This window comes from Puntigrus tetrazona, chromosome 15 (assembly GCF_018831695.1).
Source record: "Puntigrus tetrazona isolate hp1 chromosome 15, ASM1883169v1, whole genome shotgun sequence".
NCBI lineage: Eukaryota > Metazoa > Chordata > Actinopteri > Cypriniformes > Cyprinidae > Puntigrus > Puntigrus tetrazona.
The window spans coordinates 16,451,915-16,475,536 of NC_056713.1; the positions used below are offsets into that span (position 1 = coordinate 16,451,915).

The 23,622-nt window shown below is 35.8% G+C and overlaps 1 protein-coding gene across 1 annotated transcript in view; it reads left to right on the forward strand.

Annotated features, from left to right (window-relative positions):
* nlk2 (nemo-like kinase, type 2) overlaps positions 1-23,622 on the forward strand; it is a 65,183-nt gene that overhangs the window by 9,009 nt on the left and 32,552 nt on the right. Inside the window, exons 2-3 of the mRNA XM_043258239.1 lie at positions 18,175-18,304; positions 18,541-18,596. Coding sequence (XP_043114174.1) covers positions 18,175-18,304; positions 18,541-18,596 — 186 coding nt within the window. The remainder of the gene's footprint in view (positions 1-18,174; positions 18,305-18,540; positions 18,597-23,622) is intronic.

The window sequence follows — 23,622 nt, forward strand, 5'->3', positions numbered from 1 at the left end:
TGTCAGATAACACCCATTCACTGCAAAGGACCCACTTCTCTGTACATAGCTGGTTATTTTAATTACTAAAGTTGGGTTGGATAACCTAGGGGCGAGAAAATATTCAGCGAGTTTTATGTATGGGTGAACTCACAATAGATTTTTGGATTTGTTGTTGTGGTTACATTGATTGATATCAACTGCAAATTTTGACACTGACTCTACTGATTAATTTGCAATTAATCTTGTTTTTGTAATTTATTATACCACTGCTGCTGTTTTCTCATTTTTTTTCTTTTCTTTGCAGTTTTTCAAAACAAAACAAACAAATATTGCATACTTGATTTTCCAAAACAACTGCATAATAGCTTAACGGATTACCTGGGTGTGATTTTATAAATAAACCACAAAATTAAAATTAAAATTCACATTCGTAAATGCGTGTTATAAAACTATGGTATCATGAAAATCTTGTCAGAGCATAATATAAAAAAACAGTTCAAATTCGGTGCAAAACGGTCTTCATTTTCCTCATACATATTACATTTATAATTTCTTTTGATCTTGGACTGAAATGTGACTCAGACGATTCTTAATGGTTTTTTGCGAGATTCAGCCGTTTCCGCTTCATCCTATTTGGCTGTTCTTCGGTTTCTTCTGTGATGCTCAAAGTGTGAGCGTTTGTTGTGATGTTTCAGCGCTGGTGGAGATTTCACCAGTGTCCTTTAGCCACAACAGAGAGGATGTGGTTGTGTTTTGTGCCTGGTGTGGAGCAGAGGTCTGACTGCTTTAGCTTTAATACTGTGAAGACCATCTCTTCCTCAGAGGGCAGAACTGTTAATTAAAAAGCCCTCTGCTCAGACCGAACCGTTCCATTTAGAGCCCTGACACCCATGACACTCCTTGTGCTTATTTATAGCTGTCCTATTAGCTGCCTGCTCTGAATTCTGCCTAAAAGCTACCTGGATTCCTCTGAAGTGTACTATAGATGAATGTTATAGATGTGGTTTGGATCACCCTCGGTCAGATTTGAATATAGAAACAATATCCACCGACAGGATGTCTTTAAAACAAGGAATTTGAATATATCCCTGGCCATCTGTCTGGTTTGTTTGCCATCCATTCAAAATAGACTTGTGAAACACACCCTTAGCAAAACCAGCCCTGTTTTTGTACCCTTCGAAATTCAGATGAGCTCCTTGAATGTGCTTTTTTTGGGTTTCAAGGAATGTACAAAACTAGACCGTACAGCTGCACGATATTGGAAATACAAGACAAAACACTGTGTCTCTTTTTTTCTGTGATGCATATTGTAATATGAAACAATGCAGGAATTCTCCAAATTGTTTAAATAGCTGTATCTGGAAAGAATTGAGCATTCTAGAGTGATTTGGAGGATTTTGTTAAGAAGTGCATTGCATATGAAATAAAAAGCTGAATTACATATATAAGATTTTCAGCTAGTTGTCAAGGTATAGTTTCTCATTTACTTTTAGTAACAAATAAGGTTGTGCCGACAGTATCGTGTATTGATGATAACCATAAATATTAAGCATACCAGATATCTTTGTCAAAAGACGATATTAGGGTTATTTTCCTATGAATATATAAAATTACTATTATTATTATTATTAGGGGGGCTATTATTATGGGGCTACAGTATATTATCAAATTGCCCTTCTATTTCTTCTATTGCCGCACATAAACGCAAATGATACTTCTACTCTTAATTGGAAATGTTTTAACTCTAAAACTAAACCCACAACAAAAGAGTGAGAGAGTCAAGAGTGCTAAAATCTTTTTTAAACAGCTGTGAATAAGCATATTGCCACCAGCATTTCTTTTACTTTACATCACATTTACAAAAAACATTGATGTGTATTATCGTAATTATCATCATCATCATCATCATCATCATCATCATCGTTGTAATAAAAAATGATGCAGTTAGTAAGTTATCAGTCTAAAACAGGGCTCGTCGTGGGGCGCACAGTCCAAAGCGCTGTATTATTTATGTATCCATTTAATATAACTTTACTTAAAATATGAACTTAGGCTACTTAAACATTTTTATTTTTTTTATGTTCGTTTATGTCTAATATTTAGTGTTACACCATTGGTCTTTTTTTTTTTTTCCAGTAGTCTATGTTTGAAAGTATATTATTTAGCTTATTGGTGCTTCCAGTCTCTTTCTCTCTCTCTCACGTACCCGTGGTTTAAAATCATATCATGCATCTCCGATCTCACAGGCTGGCAATATGATGATATGAAAAATGACCGTATCGCCTAACCCTGGTAACAAACTAAAGCTGAAATAAAAATGAATAAAATGTGCTTTATCTAGATTTGTATGTCTATATAGTATATAGTATATTTTATAGACGGAAATAAATGAATATGACAAAAAATACTTTTTAACATGCGTTTATTTCATTAAATTGGAACATTTGCAGTTGTTAGACTGTGATGTTAAACCATATCCTGTATCGATTTTATTTCGTATATCACGCAGCCTTACTTGTCAGTTTGAAAGCATCACTGCTTGATGTACTTAGGGTCATCCCCGTGAGGTTTCAGGTTGCAGGCTCTCACCTGTAAACTAGCTTTAGCTTGCTGCTCTGAAGTGGACTCACGACATGAAGCGCAAGCAAACAGTTGCTTGACTGAGGCTTGTTTGCCTTAACACTTTTTCTGAGTGCGGTGGCGAGAGGCCAGGACTCCCCCCACGCCGCGCGCAGTGGGCCGCTCAGGCATGACTGTCCTCGGGGCATCACCAACATTATTTTGTGATGCTCACGCTTGTTCTGGAGTCCTGCTAGCGGAGATGCTCCAGGGAAAGCAAAGAGAGAATATCCAGGAAGTGTGATCGCTGATCGGGAGCGATGATGGACTAGGAAGTCGGGGAATGGATGGGTGGAAGGGGCCATTTTGGCGTAATTATCTCTTCACCCATTTCCTCAGCACAACAAACACCACCCTGTTTTGGCGCTGTCAGTGTACAGTTTGATCAGGAGCTCCGGTTTTTTTCTCAAGCTACGCCTAGCTGGACCGAGTACGATTGGTTCTTGGCGAATGCGGCAGGAAGTGGCAGTGGCATCTGCCATTACTGGAACCGTCCTCACTAGGAGAGCTCCCCGGATAATAGCATCCATTTATCTAGAGCATGGTTTGGCCTTCCTAAGTGGCTCCAAAAGGTGATTGAGAGTATTGTTGTTATGTGGGCTGATTTTTTTAATTTTTTTTTTCTCCTAAAATTAAATGAACCAAAACCTCACTTCCACACATCACTGCGTTATTAAACCGCTTCTAGGACTGGTATGTGTTGCAGGTAGAGCACACACACCGCAGCATTCATGCAGCTGCCAAAAGGCCCGCTTCGAGTTATCTACATATAACGATAGAGAAACAAATAAACAGTTGCTGTTGGTTATGGTTGCCAAGGTATACGTATGGATTGGATTTTTAAATGAGAATCTAAAATTAGCATATTTTCTTTTTTTGCTAGTTTGAGTAGTATGTTTTTAATTTGGTTGCACGAATACGCTGGTATTCATGTTACTATCAAAAAATACTAAAACGTTTTGATGCCTGCTTTTAGAACGATGAACTCTTTTAAATATAAATGTTATTTATTTAGACAACATAATGTCGAATTTGAATGTCTGCTTTTTTCATATAGTTTCAACTTGATATTGTACGTTTTTTCACAATATTGTCAATGTTGAAAACAGTAAAAAAAATTTGGTGGAAACAGTGATGCTCTTTTTCACGGTTTTTGGTAATATTTTAAATAGCATCATATAACTCATTTATCGAACGCTATAGTCATGCGCCTCTCATCAGTAAAGCTAGCTCTGTGATTAATAGTAACACATGCTTTCAGATGGAGCAGCACTTACTACACAGACCCGTAGTTCACTGACAAGCTACGGCAACAACATATATAATAGCACAATTATAAAATAGAAGATAGCATTCCCGATAATGAAGCTGTTTTGCATGTAAAAATACCACATTTAATAATGAAAGCAATTGCATTTCATTTCGATTTATCTTGCACCCCTAATCATTTTTTTAATCGGTAAAATGCGTCCTTGCTAAACAAGTGTATTTATTTTAAAATAATTCATCTTCCTTTTTTTTTTTTTTTAAGTAGTGTGGTATTGCTGTCAGGAAAAAAAAAAAAGACTTCGTCATCATGATATAAGATTTCAGTCATGCTACCCACCCATAACCACATCCATAAGTCTGGGTTTTGTGAAACCTGTCTTGAATACTAAGCACTTAAAGTTTTCTGTGTAGCGAGAATTCGTAGTTCCTTTGGGCAGCTTTTTTTCCCAACGGTTGGCTTTCACAGCTAAATGGTTTGGATATAAGAACAGAAGTATGCTCGTGTTTTAGCCAGATCCCGCTGTGAACCCTCATTTTTATTCTGCTTTTAAGGATGGCATCTGATCTAATCCAGTTAAATACCGCTTTCTCAGTTTGCGGCTGTCCTCGTACTGTGTCCTGTTAGCGAAGTCTCGCACATGCGATCTGTGTTTGTCTCGCTAAAAGTGACCCTCGATGTTGAGAGCGTGAAAGAGTGTGACAGAGTTAAAGCGTCCGGCCGCTCCACCCCGGGGCGTAACCCTGTGCTCGCACTGCCACTGTTATCAGTGTTCAACACATTCTCCTTCATCGTCATTCACACGCAAACACATATCCACTCCAGAGCCTGGACAGATCTCGTAGCTTAGCCCAAGTTTTCGCTGGCACTGGGTCTAACGAGTGCTTGGGGCCTCCGTGAGGAAATTAACCATGCAGTTTCGAAGCCAAACAAGCCACAATCAGCCTCCGATGATAACTCATCTTTTAGTCTCTTTGCTTTCGCCGTCTCTCTTTTCCCATGATGCACTAAAATGTTCCAGCACTGCAGACTGTGCCTGCTCCATGTATGCTGTCCCTTTTCTCTCCCAAGCTTTGTTGGCAATTTGGTGCAGCCATGATGTGTTTACTGTTTAGCTGCATGCCAGACCCTTCACAAATATTTGTTTTCTGATTTATAATTAATATGTATTATTATAATTACCATTATTATTGATAATGAATCATTAAAAACAATATTTATATTATTACTAAATATTATATATAATGAATAATGTACTTTTATTTAGAGAATTATTATTATTATGTTATTGATACTAGTAAATACTACAACTAATACTATAATAGAGTAATACTATTATTAATAAATAATACTAAAAATATAGGTAATTAGTATTAACACTGCATCACTATAATAATAATAAAATCTGATCATTATTATTAACATTTTTATAGCAACTTAATTCTAAAAATTTATAATAACATTAATAATAATATATTTTATTGCTAAATAATAATAATATTTTTTTGTAAATATTATTATTGATTTTTGTAATTTGCACATTTTATTTATATTTATTATATTTAATTTGATTTCATTTATTATTATAATTAGTAATAGTATTAAAGGGACCCCAAAAATACTGCAGCCTATTTTAAATAGATTTTAATATTGCCTTGCAAAGCTTAAAGTAAACATTCATTTTATTTAAAGCCAACATAATCAAGATCTGGTCTGTGCATCTTAATTAAATTTACGCTGTAAGTGAGGTGAACAAAACAGCACTATACTCAAGCTTGTACTTTTCTCTGTAGTGTAGTCTGTGCCTGGTCTCCCCCCCCCACCACCTTCTTTCAACCTGAAAATCCTCTCCAAATTACCTCTGTTGTTAGGCTGCCATATGTTCGCCTCTCTGATCCTATTTGAATGGGTTTACCTGAGTGCTTGAGTGGGGCTGGAGGATGGGAGGGGGTTGGGGGGGTTGGAATGTGTTGCTGGAGGGGCACATGCAGGACTTGCCCTTGGACTGGCATGCTGGTGTCCCTCCCAGCGTAGGCATGTGAGTCCCACAGCAGCCGGAGCCGCTGGTTACTGCAGCTTGACCGTGGCCCCTTGGACGTACACACACACACACACACACACACACACCGGAACACTCAATGTATATGTTGTATAGCCAGAGGGGCCTGTATTTCAGAATCTGTCTAGTTCCACTAATGGGCTCATGGAGGTTTCAAGCTTCCAGCTGACTGGAGGAAATGTCTAGATTGCTGGAGAACAGTTCTGATGATAAAAATAGAATAATACGTCCATTATTATGACAGACCATTTAAGAGTCGGTTATAAGTGATAATTCACCTAAAAATGAAAAACTGTCATCATGTACTTCTCCCTTATACTGTCTTTTATCGTTCCATCTGACTTTCTTCTGAGGAACACAAAAGGAGATGTACGGCACGGCGTTTGCTGCTTTTTCTTCCATTAAAAAAAGGATGAACACTCTTCAAATGACAGTTGACTTTTGCACTAGTCCTTTGAAGCCATACAACAGCTTTGGCTCGGAAAAAAAAAAAAAAAAAAAAAAAAAGTTTGTGCATTTTTCAATAATATTTTTATTTTATTGAAGAAGTCTGCACTTGTCCCGCGTTGAAATAAGGTCCCAAGGCTTTGAAAAAAATAATTTTAGTACGTAATATGAATATAAATATATATAAGTTGTAAAAATATCTTGAGAAAGATCTGAAAAAACGACTTTGAGAAGAAAAAGAGAGAGAAACAATTCTGAGATATCTCACAATCATGACTTTATAACTTTGTATTGCAATTGCTGACTTCCACTAACGATTCTGAGAAAATATCAGACTTTTTTGATCTCAGAAATGGATTTTATATCTCGCAATTGCAAACTTAGTCACGCAATTCTGAGGAAAAATTGCCAATTTACGCCTCGCAACAGAACAACACGGTGAACAACAGAGCGCACTTTTCATGTGAAACTAAATATTGCATCGATTCTGACTAAGGTTTATAGGCGAACTTAATACTGCATGATGGGAAAACTTCATTTCCTGCTCATATTTTGCTATTTTTTGTACCGTGGCATGCAGCGCATGCTATAATCTCAGCCACTGCGTATTAACAGCTTTGAGAGATGAATGAAAGGTGGTTAAGTCGTTCTATGTAAAACTGCACCAGTCTCACCGCAGGGAGCAGAGAAAGAGCCTCACATGTAGCACTTTGTATTTAACGTCCTCAGAGAGCCACTGTGCATATGCTCACTCGCTCTGCCTCCCTCCACACTAGCTTTGTTTTCTCATCCTCTGGGGTGCTTTGAAGAGAGATGAAATAAAATATTTGATTCTGGTTGGAAGGAACAAAACAAATAACACAGAGTATGGATTAGAGAAGCACTTTCATGTTTCCCTTACTGTTAATGCCCCCCCCCTCCCCTTAAATGAATACTTCCCCTAAATTTTTCGATGGCACCGAGCCCTCCCATTGTCCTCCTATGTTTTTCAGCTGCCGAGCCGGAGGGAGCACAAAAGAGTTGCACTATAATCCATTATCTGCCATCTTCCCTTGGGCCTCCACCGTCTCCCTCTGATCGATTCTGACAGTGCCACTGTCGTGTGTGTGTGTGTGTGTGTGTGTGTGTTGTCTGTCTGGGTGTGTTTTGTATGTTCTGTCTCTTTGCTTTCGTTTAGCGTTCATCCAGCCTCTAAGTAGTTTCCGATTGGGATTTTCAGAACAATCACCAGAAGAGGATACAATAATATTCTTCTTTGTACATTAAATATTTTTACGCTAGTGATAAACCAATCAGGAATTCATGACATGTCGGTAGTTTAGCAGTTAGTGGCTTTAAACTGCTCATTTAAAGTTAACTAAAACAAAGCACTTGCTCATCATAACACTTCTGAATGGAATCTTTGGCAAATCTCAAAATGAATAATATTTTGTTGTTGTTTAATAAATGCTACTATGTTGCAGTGTGTATTAAAACAAAGGCGCAAACAAAATTGTAATGTTTTATGCATATAAAATGTTTTATGTTTAAAACTATGATTTAAAAAGAATATTTATTCAGCAAAGCTGCATTAAATTGATTAAAAGTGACAATTAGGACATTGTTACGTTTCAATATAAAATAAATAATTATCTTTTAAAAAAAAACATGCAGATTTGCAAAAATATTGAGCGGCACACCTAATTTTAGGATTGATAATAACAAAAAAATTCAGCATATTAGAATGATTTCTGAAGTATCACCTGACACCGAAGACTGTAATGATGCTTTTTAATTAAAGTTGATTAAAATAAAGCACTAATCATTTAATAACACCGCTAAAGCAAAGCCAAAAATGATTTATTTTTTGTTAATATTTTTTGTACATCATTCATTCATTCATTCATTCATTAAATGCTACTGTGTTTTGCAGTTAAAAATGTGTCTTCCATTCAGAGAGTATTTCCATGGTCACAGTAGACAAAATATATCGCCTCTGTTTCAACTCAGCTTAATTATGGTTAATTGTTTCAAGAGGCATAAGAGCAATATTAATAATCTTTTTTGTTCCAGTGTTCGAAATGAGTCCGTTAACATGTTTTTATTTTTATTTTTTAGAAAGGGCACTTTTGTGTTCCTCACATCTTGTACTTCTCCATCTCAGTTGAACTCATGTTTGTAGCTTATGAAAATATAAACCTGACAACACCATATGCTGATTAACTTAAATAGTCATTAAGCAGGTGACAGCATGGTCAAAGCCTAAAATAGTTTTCGAAGCCACAATTAATTTCAAAAATATTCTAACTGATGATTCACAAGAAGCATTTTTTAACTGTTTTCCTTTGAAAAATGACAATTATTATCAGCTGTAACACTACTGGCGCTGGACGAGACTGTGCGAAATCACTCTCTATATTGTGTACAGCCTTTTGGTGTGGTTTTTTTTTTTTTTTTTTCCAATAAGTACACAGTTTATGGTTTCATTTGGCTGATTGCAGGTTGCAAACTATTTATCTTATTTCTTTCATTTACTCCCTCTCCCTTTCCCCCTTTTTATGTTTTGTTCTCCCTTTTTTCATTCCAGCAATAAAGGAGGGAGGATTGTTTTTGTAATATTTACAGCTCTAATACCGTTCTGTAGTTGTGTGCAATCTTTCTTTATACTGGCTGAACGGGCAACAGGGTGAAGATGAATCAGAGGCAGGGCTGGGTGCTTCTCTTTGGCCCAGAGGCTTCTGTCACGCAAGCGCTCCACTACCTCAGCCTAACACATCAGTGATGCAGAGGCCTGGAGAGGCTGGAGAGGCCGGAGCTGCCACATGAATATAATACAAACTTTACTGTATTACGTGACTGAGATGTGCATTGTAGCACAGGCAATTTTTCATGCAATGTGCATTAAAGTACAGACCTAAATTCACGTATATGTAGGTGACGTATTTATATGTTGTATCAGACACATAAAGAAAAGCGCATTCACTTATTTGCCTTTTTTTTTTTAAAAAAAAATGACATGTATACTTTATGCAGCTACAAATAAATAAAGCATGCAAAATCTTACTCTGGTTTTAAAAAAACACAAAGTGGTCACAGTACAAACAAACTAATTCAAACAATAGAACAAAGATGCAAATCAAGTGAACAGTGTTTTTTTTTTTAGCAGCAGCATCATGTAAAATTTAGGAATAAAAAAAACATCAAAAGAAAAGAAAACAGAACAAAAGTAATCAAATGTAGAACAAAACTACCTAAATAATTGCTGTAGTCTCCACTTCATGATTATTTTATATAATACATTGCTGATTTGATGCTCAGTTTGACTGTGAAGCAGGTCTGTAATTAAAATTAGCTGTGCTGTTTTATTCTTTCTTTTTTCGTTAGGCCTAGATTTGCTCGTGTTCGATTGGCTCAAGCCAGCAACAGTTATCCATCCAAAAAGCATAAGCAGTTTTCTGGTTTTCTTGTCAATATTGTGTTTTGATTAGTATTAACGACATAATATATAGTGGCAGGTTTATTAGGCTGTGTTTATACCTGTAATGCACTGATTCAATTATTGAATACTTTTTTTTTATACTAAAGCACTGGTATTTAGTCAAGTAGTGGGATGTATGTGATTGGATGTATTATATATTAGCTTAAACTATACTGTACTTCACCGTAAACATAATATCAGTTCCCCATCTTTGATTATGTGGAAGTTTTTTTGGTGCACAGAGAGCTGTAGAAGTGGGTTGGGGTAAAGTACTTTAGCTCTCTGTGGATGAAAGCGTCTGCATTAAATGATTCATATTTTAGACTTAAAATATACGTAGACCGATGTCATTACAAACCACCGGTTCCTCGCAAGACAGACAGCGTTGATCAGAACACATCCTTCCTTCAGCCCACTTGACATTTTGTGGTAAATTTGAGGCTGAAATGCGTAATAGATTTTGTGAGTCAGTATTTTTTCTGATAGCTAACATGTTGCGTCCTAGTGCTCATGTAAGAAACGCAGACTTGAATCCAGCCTGCGACGTCACACTTCCTCTTTCTCTACTGTAAAGTAACATAAATTTGATGTGGCTCGTTTTATATATATATATATATATATATATATATATATATATATATATATATATATATATATATATATATATATATATATATATATATATATTCTGCCACCTAAATTACCTCTTTAATCTGATTTATGGGCAGATTAGATTTGAGAAAGTGAATCTGTGAGCACGATTGGACATTTTTTCTCTGTTCTATTGGGCATGCTCAAATCGTTATGTCTCTCTAACACTTTTAATTTTCCAAATAACTAGGTCATTGACCTAAATCTACTGCCAGCCAGCAAACGATTTGTCAAAGCCACTAGCTGCATTCTAAAACCCCTATTTAACTAGCAGAGGATTGTGGGACAGATGCACTGATGTTTGTGAGATCTGGTTATCACACATCTGTGTGTGGGTCCTCGGCTCGTTCAGATCCGCAGCAATTCTGTTTCTTTTTCTCTTAGAGTCAAAATGACATTTGAAAGGCTGGCATTATATAAAGATGTTGAGATATTCAGATTTTGTGTAATTGGGTAGCAAGTGACAATGTGACATGCCACGCTTCCTATAAAGCTATTTTCAACTATTTTCAACTTTGTTGTATGATTATTGGACAAGCAGTTTTATGTATGCCTAATAGTGTATGTATGTATGTATGTATGTATATATGTGTGTGTATATATATATATATATATATATATATATATATATATATATATATATATACACACAATATATATATATATATACACACACAATATGTGTATATATATATATATATATATATATAATATATATATATGTGTATGTGTATATATATATATATATATATATATATATATATATATATATATATATATTTATTTATTTATATATATATATATATATATATATATATATATATATATATATATATATATATATATATATATATATATATATATATATATATATATATATATGTATATGTACAATTTTTGTCTATTTATAATATAGTAAAGAGAAAGAGATATAGACAGATAGATAGGTAAACATTAATATAGCTTACATCTAAGATCATTAAGATCATAAATTATATATTTATTTATATAAAATTTAATTAAATTTATATATTTATTATATATTTATATATATATTATAAAAATACGTTTTATTTCTATTTAATATAAAATATATATAAATACGTATTAACCTAATTTTGCTAATAACTATTAATAACTTCAATCTATAGTATAATTACTTTTTTAGTATATGTATAATTAAAAGGATATTTAATTATTTACAATTACTTGTTTATTAATATTTCTTTTTATATTAAAGCATGTCTAAGCATTTAAATCATTAAGCCTTTAGATCACGAAAAATGTTGGTTCAATCAGATGTCAAGTTTAGATTGCATTCTAAGATCTTGAAATTATAAACAGTTTTATTTGTCAGATGTCCACTATTATACTATGTTATATCTCATCATATTGCGGTTGTTCCCATGGGAGTCTGACAACACAGGCCTTTATTTGCTCACATTTGGAGCTAAAAGGCCATTCTACCTTCGTTCTTCACCAGAAGCTAAAGTTGTTTAGTGAAGTTTCACACTGGCTCCTTGTTCTGAGCGCCGGTGGAAGTGTGTCACATGAATCGTGCAGGGACTTCAGATCGTCTGACACGATGTGCCGCTGCCGTTTTGATTCATTATGCAGGCATATGCTAATCCTTGCTAGGCTAATTCAAACACAACCTTCAGACCCCATCCACCTCAAGGGGCCGACGTATTAAACAGTCAACGTGCGTAACGAGTCTGACGCAAACCCTGACTGACGTGCTGACTTTAACTCGGGCCCTCCGCTCCCCTCATCACCCCCCGCTGACAGGAAGTGTACATCAGCGAATCAGACGCCGTGTGTTATTTCAGGTTGAGGGGGAAGAATCTGTGCGGAGGGCTGGAAAAGAGGCCGGGCTCTGTAGATTAATTAGGAAAATCAAAGTGGCTGGGGACGGAGAGCTGTGTGGCACTGCCAAAAACCCTACAATCACTCTATCCTCCCAGGGCTCGCAATGAAAAAAGCCAGATTCTCTTAGCACTTTTCCTCTGCGACTGCAAAAAAGGCAGTGTATCATAAATCAACAATGTCTGGTTCCTCGTCAGAATGTTGCCCATGAAGTATTCAGGCTGTGATTTCCTGTGTGTGTGCACTTGAAACGGCGTCTGTCATCTTTCGACACGCGATAAGCCATTAAGTATTAATGCAGTTAAGTAAGCAGTTAATTGTCAAGTGCAACTGAATGTGTTTTATAAAACATTGCGTGCGTTCGTGCACTTGTTTATACTTCATTTTGGGGACCAAATGCCCCCACAAGGAGAGTAACACCTGCCTTTTTTTGACGCTAGGGTATTTTAAAAATTTTTTTAAATAGTATATGATGTTTATCTGAAAGTATAAGAATGAAGACAGAAACAAATTTTATCATCAGTGGACAAAACGGTTACTTCTACTAATAATGTTTTTTCGAGATTCTTTGAGAAATAAAAAAAAAACATAAATTAAAATATTTTGTAACATTATAAATATATTACTTTCACTTTTGAACTATTTGATGCATCTGTGTTTAATAAATGAATTTCTTTGGATAGAACCTAGATACGTATTTCTATATATTTTATTTATATATATATATATATATATATATATATATATATATATATATATATATATATATATATATATATATATTTTGCAGTCATTTTGTATGGGTTTTAACTTTAATAATTAATAAATTAAATAATGACTAAAAAAGTAGTTTATCCATTTACGTGTACATTTTGGTTGTTGTTGTTTTATATTTTTGTTGATAAATATATATACATGCGTGAATTGTGTATGTGTGTGTGGTCAGCAGGAATAGCAATAACACTGACTGTTGTTCACTGACTGTTGACCAAGGTTTTGTTTTAGTATTGATACCAAAAACACCAGATGCCGAGACCTTACCAAAGCCAGAGTTTCGGGATACATTATTAACTCAACTCCGTTAGAATCATCTCTTCTACGTTCTGAGGGGACGGTGTACGGAGCAACGGCCGAATTCAGCCTACGTAGATTTAGGCTTACATAGAACTACTACAACCTCAGTGCTGCGTTGTTTGTGGCCTGAAATGACTTTGAAATGACTTCTTTACAGTAGTTGACTTCTGTAAAATATGTTATTAGGAAGTCTGAAGTGCCATCTTGAATGCACAGAACAGTACAGTATTATTTTCTGAAGAGTTGTTTTGTGGGCAATTTTAGCCGCAGTATAGACTCCCGAGTCTGTTCGCAGTTTACAGCGAGAGCTTTTATACTTTCAAAGCACCGTGCAATTTACCAAACACTTAGACGGTTCCTTTAGCGACAGCGTAAACAATCACAAAGTTTTTCAAACCTGAAATGGCCTGTATTTGTTGTCTTGAAACTGTTAAATAAGCCTCTTGGAAAAATACATCCTCTCTCCAGCGCCCTGAAATCTCATTTGGTTTCTAAAAATATATATATATTTTATTTTTCCAAACATGCCATTGTCCCCCCGGTACCGATGTGAATATGGTCGATGTTGAATTATTAATGACTGAGGCAAAATGGCTGGCCTCAGATTACAGGCTGTAATCTACAGGCAGTTCAGAACGCCCAACGCAAAGAAAAAAAACGCTCCACCGGAGAGAGAGGCTTTTTATCACGAGAAACCTTTCAGCAGGAATTACCCACTTATTACATGACTCTCATTCTCCTGGTTTAGGAGATTTTCATCAGCACGTTGTTGTATCCACTAACTGGTATTATATTGATACAAAACGCGGCAATCTGTCTGCGATACGGATCTGCATGTGTTAGCCAAGCAGAATCAATAGCCTTTGAGACTAGAACAAACCTTCAAGGAGCGAGGCTTGGCATCTCGGCTCTTGTAGTATTCATGAGATGATCTGCTTTTTTTGCCTTATGGATTTTCGCTTGCAGTATTCACCTTGAGTTTGAGCTTTGCACTGGAGAGCTTTTTCTATGTTTCCTAGACCAGCTTTGCAAGTTCTTATCACCACGTAAACAGCATAATTGTATAATTATACAGTACAATTACTTGGCATGTTATTATGTTTCTGAATGAATGTGGTGAAAGATACCTTTGTTGAAAAGTAAATTGTACCATGAATGGCTCTAGCATTAGGGCTGTAACAAGGTCAAGACCTTCAGTTAATATAAACTGAGCAGAGCATTTGAGATTTTAGAAAAAAAAAAAAAGAGTAGACTAATTCTTGTATACACAACCATTTTAAGTTTTTTTGTTTGTTTTGAAAGAAGTAATAAAATTTCCTTTTTTTTGTATTTCAATAATTGATTTTAATGTTTAAAACCATACATTGTGATGGCGAAGCTGATTATTATTATTATTATTATTATTATTATTATTATTATTATGTTCAAAACCGTCATGCTGCCGAATAATTGTTTGTGAAACTGAGATCTTTCAGGATTCTTTAAAGACGTGAATAGCATTATTTAACATTTAAATCTTTTATGTAATTATATGATTTTTAGATATACAAAATATTTCTTTGTTAAATAGTAAATAATAAAAAAAATCATAAGTGATGATTAACATATCATTTATGAACATTCAGATATTGTTTAACTATTATAGAAATGTCATAAAATATAATATTATTTTAATTAATTATTCAATTAACGTTATTATAAAGTGATTGTGATATATCTCCTCTGAGGAGCTCTTAAACTTACCTTTTTTTATTTATTGCCAATGTCATATGCCGTAATTTATGGAAAGGTGAAAACAAAGCAAAGCTTTTGTTCATGAAAATTAATTGCATTACGTAAGGTTCTCCCAAAGGCTTAACTTACTGACTGAAAGACATATTATGTGCATGTTCGCTGCATTGCGTGAATAATTTGTGCATTCAGAAACATCTAGACGGCGCACAACAAAATGAAACGGAACACAACAATCAATTTAAACTTGACTGACTGCTTTAAAAGCGTAGCAGTGACAGCACAAAAAATAGGAAGAGAGGGCCATTTTGTACTTCCAGATTGATATAACTACTCTTTAGTCCCAACGGGTTTGTCCACTTGTAGTCAGACCTTAAATCAACCTCTACATTACTCTTTGGAACATCAAGCAAAAGAGCCATTTTTGTTTCTGAGGACATGTTCATGTGCTCTTAGAGAGAGAAAAGCCATGTTTGAAGTACTCAGATAATCTTTTTCCCTTTCAGAAAGGCTTTTCATCTTTGAATAGCCAATGATTAAAAGCGGAGGGAAAGAGAGTGAGAAATAGATGGAGCGATACATGCAGAGTGAGAGTGAGGCGTATCTTTCTATTTTAGACGTTTCGCTCTGCTATCTCCAGGAAGTAGGTTCTGCGTGTGAGTCCTGAAGTGCGCTCGAGGAGCTCGGGTCCGGGCGTCAGTCGGCGGTGCGTTGTCGTTATTTTTCTGGCACCTGGAAATGGTGGAGGGAGGCAAGGCTGCTGACAAAGCTTTAATGAGTTCAATTAGACGAGCCTCTCGTGTACGTCTGCGAACTGAGCTAAGTTAACAGAACTCACTAACATCTCCACAAATAAGATTCAAATGTAATTCTTAAATGCAAAACATTGAATTGAAGTGTTGCTGCTAGCATCAAAACTGATTGTTTTCAAGCGCAAAACTGATTGTCCCGCCCCTAAAGCAACACCATTGGTTGAGTCACTGTTGCTGTGATGGGCTGGTTGGGAAGTGGGAAAATAAACTCCATCCTTGTTATCCCCAGATAACTTCCTGTGCAAATCTATTGCGTTGTCTGTCACATTTTTATTCAGTGCGTATATCTATACAAGACTGTCTTTCTTTATTGCTCTATTTTGCAAGAAACTTGTCTTCATTTCCTGCTGTAGCTTTTGTTTTGATACTGAGGAGAGATGGCAGTGCTGTAGCGATTGCCTTTTTATCAAAGAAACATCTCTCTTTCTCTCCCTCTCTCCTCCCCCTCTCCCTCGTGCTGTTGTCTAATCCAGCTTGTGAATCACATGCCGTGACCAGGCGTGTGTGTGTGTGTGTGTGTGTGTTGTGTGTCATGGTGCCGACCCAAGAGAGCTTTTTCTCCGTTAATCATTCATTTTCTAGATCAATGTTTCCTCAGACCTTAAATAAACACCTCATTTATTTTTGAATCCCTATTATATATCTATCACTGCTCTGTTCCACTTTACTTTTTTGCCACATTCATTGCTCCAGTAAACATATAAAGGTATGTTTAAAAGTAGTTCTGTAAAATGATTCATTGTAATCAATCACATACAAAATAAAAGTTTTGTTTACATAATGTGCGTGTACTATACATATATGTGTGTATATGTGTGTGTGTGTGTGTGTGTGTGTGTGTGTGTGTGTGTGTGTGTGTGTGTGTTAACTAGGCTGAATATTTAAACAGTAGTGTATATTAATATTATAACTGTTTACAGAAAATATATTTTAACTCATATTGCCATACAGTGAAAGTCAATGACTTTGGTTTTCCTCATATGTACAAAATCAAAACAATATCTTTTGTGTTACTCAAAAGAAGTTATCATTGCATGAATCTAGTGTGTGTGTGTGTGTGTGTGTTTGCGTGAGCATGATTTGTTTTTAAGTCTGTATGTTCCATTCTGTTTTAGGTGAGGTGTACAGGGACACACTTATTTGTGTACAGTGATCACACCTCTGAGGTTTACCGGTAGCATTTGAAACAATTATGCAACAAAAACAGCTGAAGCATTCTGTGTTGTTAAAACCTTATGCATACCTTGTATATGACTTGTCTGTGTGTTGGAGACTTATTGTAGGCTTTATAATTTGCATAAATACATGCAAGCTCTATTTTATAATCATGGATGCTATCAATTCATCAGAGAAAATGTCTTCATATATATTCAGTACATAAAAATGAACAGGCAAACAGGTATAGCTTTGCACAGCGGCGAGTTGAAATGACACGGTGCGCTCTGGAAATGATAGCTGCATTTGTGTAATGTGTTTAACATTGCTGTGGAAAATGTGTTACTGTTCAGGGAAGAAGGAGAGGCACTTACAGCAATTGGCATCTCTCAGTAAGGTCACATCGAGATGCTCATAGCACAGTGACGACAAAAGATGTTCACAAACCGGCAACATTCAAGGCCATTACTGAGGGCCCTTCAGCGCTTGCCTTTTTATCAACAAATCATCTCTCGCTTGCTCTTCTCTTCTTCTTTTTTGTGTCAAAATTCATCAAAATGTATAATTAAAGCACAGATTATTTTTGGGCGATATAACAAATATTCACAAATGTATTTTTCAAAGTTTTGCTGACCAAAAATGTAATTACACAGCAGTACGGATATCAGTTATTTTAACGCAATTTTTATTTGATCATAAAGTTTCCATGTAATGAGACTAATTTCACAAGCCCTCCTTCTATCGTAATAAGCGCTAGTTTTGGAGTTGATAGATTCTTAATTATTAGACTTTGATAGACTTTAATTATTATGAATCACTTCAGACTGCTTCAGTGAACTAATTCAAAACTAATTTAGTGAACTAATGTAAATACATTGGAAAAAACAACCATGTGAATTTATTTATTATTTTAATTCGGTAAATGCAGAGTACAATAGACTCACAATTTCTTTCACGGTCTCTTGAACGCTAATGTATATATAAATAATTCTGGTATGACATTTTTGGTAAATTCAGCCCACTTAACGGCTTTTTTCTGATCTTCTCTTCTCAGGTCAGTGACAGACCCCAGAGATGGCAAACGCGTGGCCCTCAAAAAGATGCCCAATGTCTTCCAAAACCTCGTCTCCTGCAAGAGGGTTTTCCGCGAGCTGAAGATGCTTTGTTTCTTCAAGCACGACAATGTGAGCTTCCCACCATCCCCAGTTTTTTTTTGTTTTTTTTTTAATCAGTCGGTGTTACCTAACTCTCGCTATCTACGTGCTGTCCCCATGGTGCCATTAACGGGAGCCTGACTAGCTCTTGTTGTCCCTGGGCTGCTGGTGCCTGGGAAACGAATGTCATGTGAAGGCCGGTGTCAGTGCCCACGTTCTCTAGCGTCGAAGCTGACCTCTGGTGCTCTGTCTTTGTGTCTCCACAGGTGCTGTCAGCTCTGGATATTCTGCAGCCTCCACACATCGACTACTTTGAGGAAATGTATCCTAAACTGAAAGCTAATCTACCAGGTGCTGTCCAATAAAGTGATTTTGATCCTAAAAATGTTTGGATCCCAAAAAAGGTATCAAAAATAAACATTAAGGCTGATGTTTAATTATAGGCTAAGACTTAAATTCCCAATGTGAGAATTATCTAAAGATCATCTTCGATAACATTTAAAGTCTGACGTCTGATGGTCACAGATTTTCGTATTTGATTCTAATTGTACATTTTTTCAAATAATTTATTTTCAATGCTCCAGGTTAGCCGTACTTTTTTTAAAGGTCTAAACAATTTGGCCAAAAATGTTGTTATTATATTATTATTATACTGAAAACGTGCCATGAGCTTGCTCTTGTGTAAAAGAACACAGTGTCGTGATTTTACTCTGAAACTGCATACGTTTAATTAATGAAAGTGTAGCCATTGCAGTTTGATAATCACAACAAGTCATTTTGGTTTTATTTCAGTTAATCATACAGTTAATCGCACACAAGCTTTCTGTTTACTTACAGGTTTAAATGGCATTTTAAATCCAAGGTTTTCTTTGTGGTTTTTAGACCTTAAAAGCTTGGAGCTTGAAAACAATTTCAAAATTGTAAGTAGCAGTATGAAACAATAGCTTGTAGATTTCAGAGCTCCGGCATCGCGAGGGCATCTAAGGTCTTGTTTTAAAGTTTTAAATTGCTGCGCATATGCTTTTTTTGTGCCTTTTTGTGGTTGCTAAAGTGGGATCAAGCTGAACATTATGTTTAGAGAGGTGATGGCTTGCCTCATGCTGTGCTTGAATGTTTTTGACGGCAAGGAATGATCCAGTGTACTTATGGGAACTAGTATGCCATCTACAGTATAGGCAAAATTGTTCTGTATTTCTCTCTGAATATCACAGGTTAAAAGGGGTCTTTCGTTTCTCCTCTTAATGGTTTTGTTCTATTAGTGGAATATCGAGAAGACGTTTCAGACGGTTTTCAGGAAAAGCTGACATGTTATTTTTTAGGCCTTTTCTTTTCTCTGATATTTCCTAGATGTGGTCTGCAAGACGCTAAAGGCATCCCCAGCTTCTTAATTTGGTATATAATTTAATCAGAGGAATTACACGCTTTCCCCATTTACCGCTCTTGCCCAGTCACCCGATACGCACTCAGTAAGCCACTTTTCTAACAGTATTTTTTTTTTTTGCGGCAAATACCAAGAGGCTTTCTGTGATTTGAGCTGGACAGTCTTCCACTTAAATTAGCCGGAATTTTAGCTCTTCAAAATCAGGAACAAAAAAAGGCTTTTGTGTTAATTAGCTGGGAGATTTATCCTGCGCTTTTGTATTTTTAGATGTTTCTCATGCAGCGTGACTGCTGGCTGTGGTCAGGATTCGGCTTCGTTTCACACTGTATGGAATCATCCAAAAGACGTAGAACATTAGTAAACAATGCTGTGTTTAAATCCACTAAAGACAGGGTGAACTTGCCAGAGAACATACATTTTACATTTTTAACCCCCTACAGTGATTGATTTTTATGGCTATGAGGGTGCTTAGAGATGCACATTCAGCCTTAGTGCATGCTTGCATTTTTCCATTTTGGCACCAGAAAGGGGACATGTCATCGGAAACAGGATTCATTTAACATGTAGCCTATGCAAAAATAACAGGAAGTGCCTAAAACTAAGCTCCAAAGTTGGTGTATATCTTCACAAATGTGACATAGGACCGTCAATATAGTAATATATGGTTAAGTGAGTTTAGCTAGTCATAACAGATTTTTAAGGTTCGGAAAAGATAATGTATAAATTATGACTGTTGTTAAAGTTAACAAAAACTGAAAATATTACTAAAATTATAACCATTCCTCTTAATTGTATTTATTGAGATTATTTCAATATATAAAATATATAAATATATATCAGAAGGACAGAGGGATGGGATCTAAATCGTGATCACATGTCACGGCCATAAACTTGTGTTCCGGTGGTTCCCCCGAGGTAGAAACCCGCTTTTAAGGGGCCCCCTCCTTAATCAGCCATTGGAGTCGTCGTAACTTCCCCCTTACCTTACGGCCCCTCGGCCTTGCCTCGGCAACTAACTGAAATAAGAACAGTTTAAAAGTTTAAATACTAAATAGCATAACCTACAATGAAAACGTTAAATAGAAGTAAAAAATACAAAAGCGCAGTTACTAAAAGTTCTGCTAAAATTAAAATGATACTTAATAAAAGGCCATATTTTTAAATACTATATAGTAGCATAAAAATAATACTATATTTTATTTTCTACAAATTTCCTGCCTTTTTTCTCATTTGTACACTAATTGTCTATCCACATTGCAGAGTTCCATAAATTTTACCTCCCAATATCATTGCAGAAAATTACTTTTTTTTTTAAAAATGCAATATGTTTCTTTCACGAAAAAAAAAAAAAAAACTTTAGATGTCACTTATTTACGTTATAATTTTGAAAAAAAAAAAGCATCAATCTGCTTCAGAGGACATACGATAATCTCCCGAAGGCATATATGTTAGCTTTACATCGTAATACTTGCGGATTTATCTGATTTACGGAGCTTCATGACAACGGCCGCTATCCTCCAGCATTATCAAGCTACGAAGGATACATTTTTAAAACGAAAGTCATATACATCTAGGATGGCTATACACCTAGGATGGCTTCGGGGGTGAGTAAAATATGGGGTAGTTTTCATTTTTGGGTGAACTATTCCTTTAAAAAGTATTAAAAAATGTTTGTATTTGTAAAATTATCATCGTTCTTCAGAGTGTGAAGACGGCTATAGTGCTCACATTTTCTATTACGTTTTCCAATAGTCCGAGATATTGTAAACACTTTTAAACCCACGCACACACACACACACACACACGCACAGGTGAAAAGGAACATTCATATTCTGTGTGATAATGTTCCCCCTCAGTGCCACTATCTTTGTTCTGCTTAACGTATTTATTTACTCAACGGATTAAACAAAGACCCATATCCTTCTGCTTGTACACGGCACAGTAGAACCTTTGTGCTCTCATTTGAATGGATTAAGAAACAAAAACATCAATGCATTCTTTGCGGCCGGCTTCTTGATCCGTATATTTTGAAGCCGCTCGGTTAGACATGCGAAAATGCGCGTTCCTCAACGTGTACACGTAACATTCAAGCACAAAGTTAATAAAAAAAAAGCCGTATTCTGCAGCCCGGGGATCTCGGTGGTCCTCGGCAGACCTGTTTGGAAAGGTTATTTCATACAACACTGCCGCTGTGTATTCCAGCTAATTATATCTTTTGCTGAATAGCTTCTTTCTCTGTGACTGATGTGTGAATTGTGCTCAATGCTCCTTGTCATAATGGCTGTTATTTCTTCATCTGACTGCTCCACCGCCGTTTCATATACGCTGCATTTTACCAGACGCCTGCGGTGAAAGCGTTTCAGTTAATCAGTCACTGTTTGTGTTACAAACGTATTTCTTTCTGTTGCAGGAATGTGCTTTTTTCGGTCGGTTCAAAATTTTGTTCGCTGCCTACTTAGGGAGAATTTTAAGGTACGCTCGTAATATAAAGGCTGTTCCACGAGGCAGGCAATTTAATTATGTTGCTAAAGATGCATTGTTTTTCACAAATTATAAAGGCTGGAATAAACTACACAGCTTTCGCCCAGAATTTTTGCTTCTGGGTGAGTCGGTCACCAAAAGTTACAGCCAGTCTGCAGATTTTGGGAAGACGGGGTTTAATAGATTTCACAGAAAATCTTGTTGCATGCGTGATGTGCACACTTTCTGATCGAATTTTTTGCTTCAGACTGCGATTTCATCCTGTTAGAGGATATCAAACATCATTCGAGCTGATTTTAAAATGCATTGTTTCCGTTATCATGGGTGTAGCAAACCAATGTGAGTTTGGGTTCATTTGTTGCATATATTTGTACAGAATTAATTCACTTATTAACGTTATTAACGCATTCGGAAATTAAAGTATCAAAAGATGTCACTGGGGCAGTCACATGTTTGTACTTAAGAGTCCATTTTGGTACCTTAAAGGTACATATTACTACTTAAAGTGTGCATATTGAACCTAATAGGTACAAAAGTATACCTTCTGAAAGGGTACTTCCCCAGTGACAACTTTTGTACCTTTATTTCTGAGAGTATAATATATATATATATATATACACACACACACACACACACACACACACACACACACACACACACACACACCAACCATATGTGTGTTTGTTTGTTTTTCAGTCACACATAAAATGTGTTGCCAGATGTAAAATATTACATAAAATATTGCCAAAGTAAAATGTGTCTATTTTTGTTGTCCAAAACATGAGTCCAGTTTCAGAACACGCCAAATTGTGTTTTGGAACAGCTTGCAATTTGTAGTATGTTGTTTTGGTGTAGGATGCCCAGTTTTTTCTGTAACCTTTTACAACATCGACAAGTATATAATAGCTTGTGTTTTAAAACCTGTTCAGTGTTCCAGCCTTAAGGCAACGTTGTATGTTTCCTTCGGGGAAAAAGGAAATCCGTAATACCCAGTTAAAATAAATTAATAAATAAAGATATTAGTCTAGATATGAGAAGTCAATAATAAATAAATTTGACATTCAATACTGAAGTTACTTAAAAAAAATCGTATTTTATAAATAACAATGAAACGTTTCACTCAATGTTTGTGATAGTTCGATTGAAATCAATTGGGAGCAGTCTAGAACTGTATTTGTGATCCGGACAAAGTTGCTGTCTTGGTAGAGCTTTCTAAAGTGGTCCTTACATTGGTGACCTTTAAATGCCTATGTAGGCAGCTCACTAGATCTTGGGACAGAACCCCTCTTGTTTATGTGGTTTTATGGTGCTTTCTAAAGGTTGTTTTTGTTATGCTCATGTTTACTTCTTATAGTTAAACTTAGCTGGGTTTGCAACTTCTCAGATGCGCTTCAAATGTATGCAAGAGCATACATCCTTATACAGCATACTGTATATACAGAGCAAATATAAGTAGGTGTTTTTTTTTTTTTTTTTTTTTTTTTTT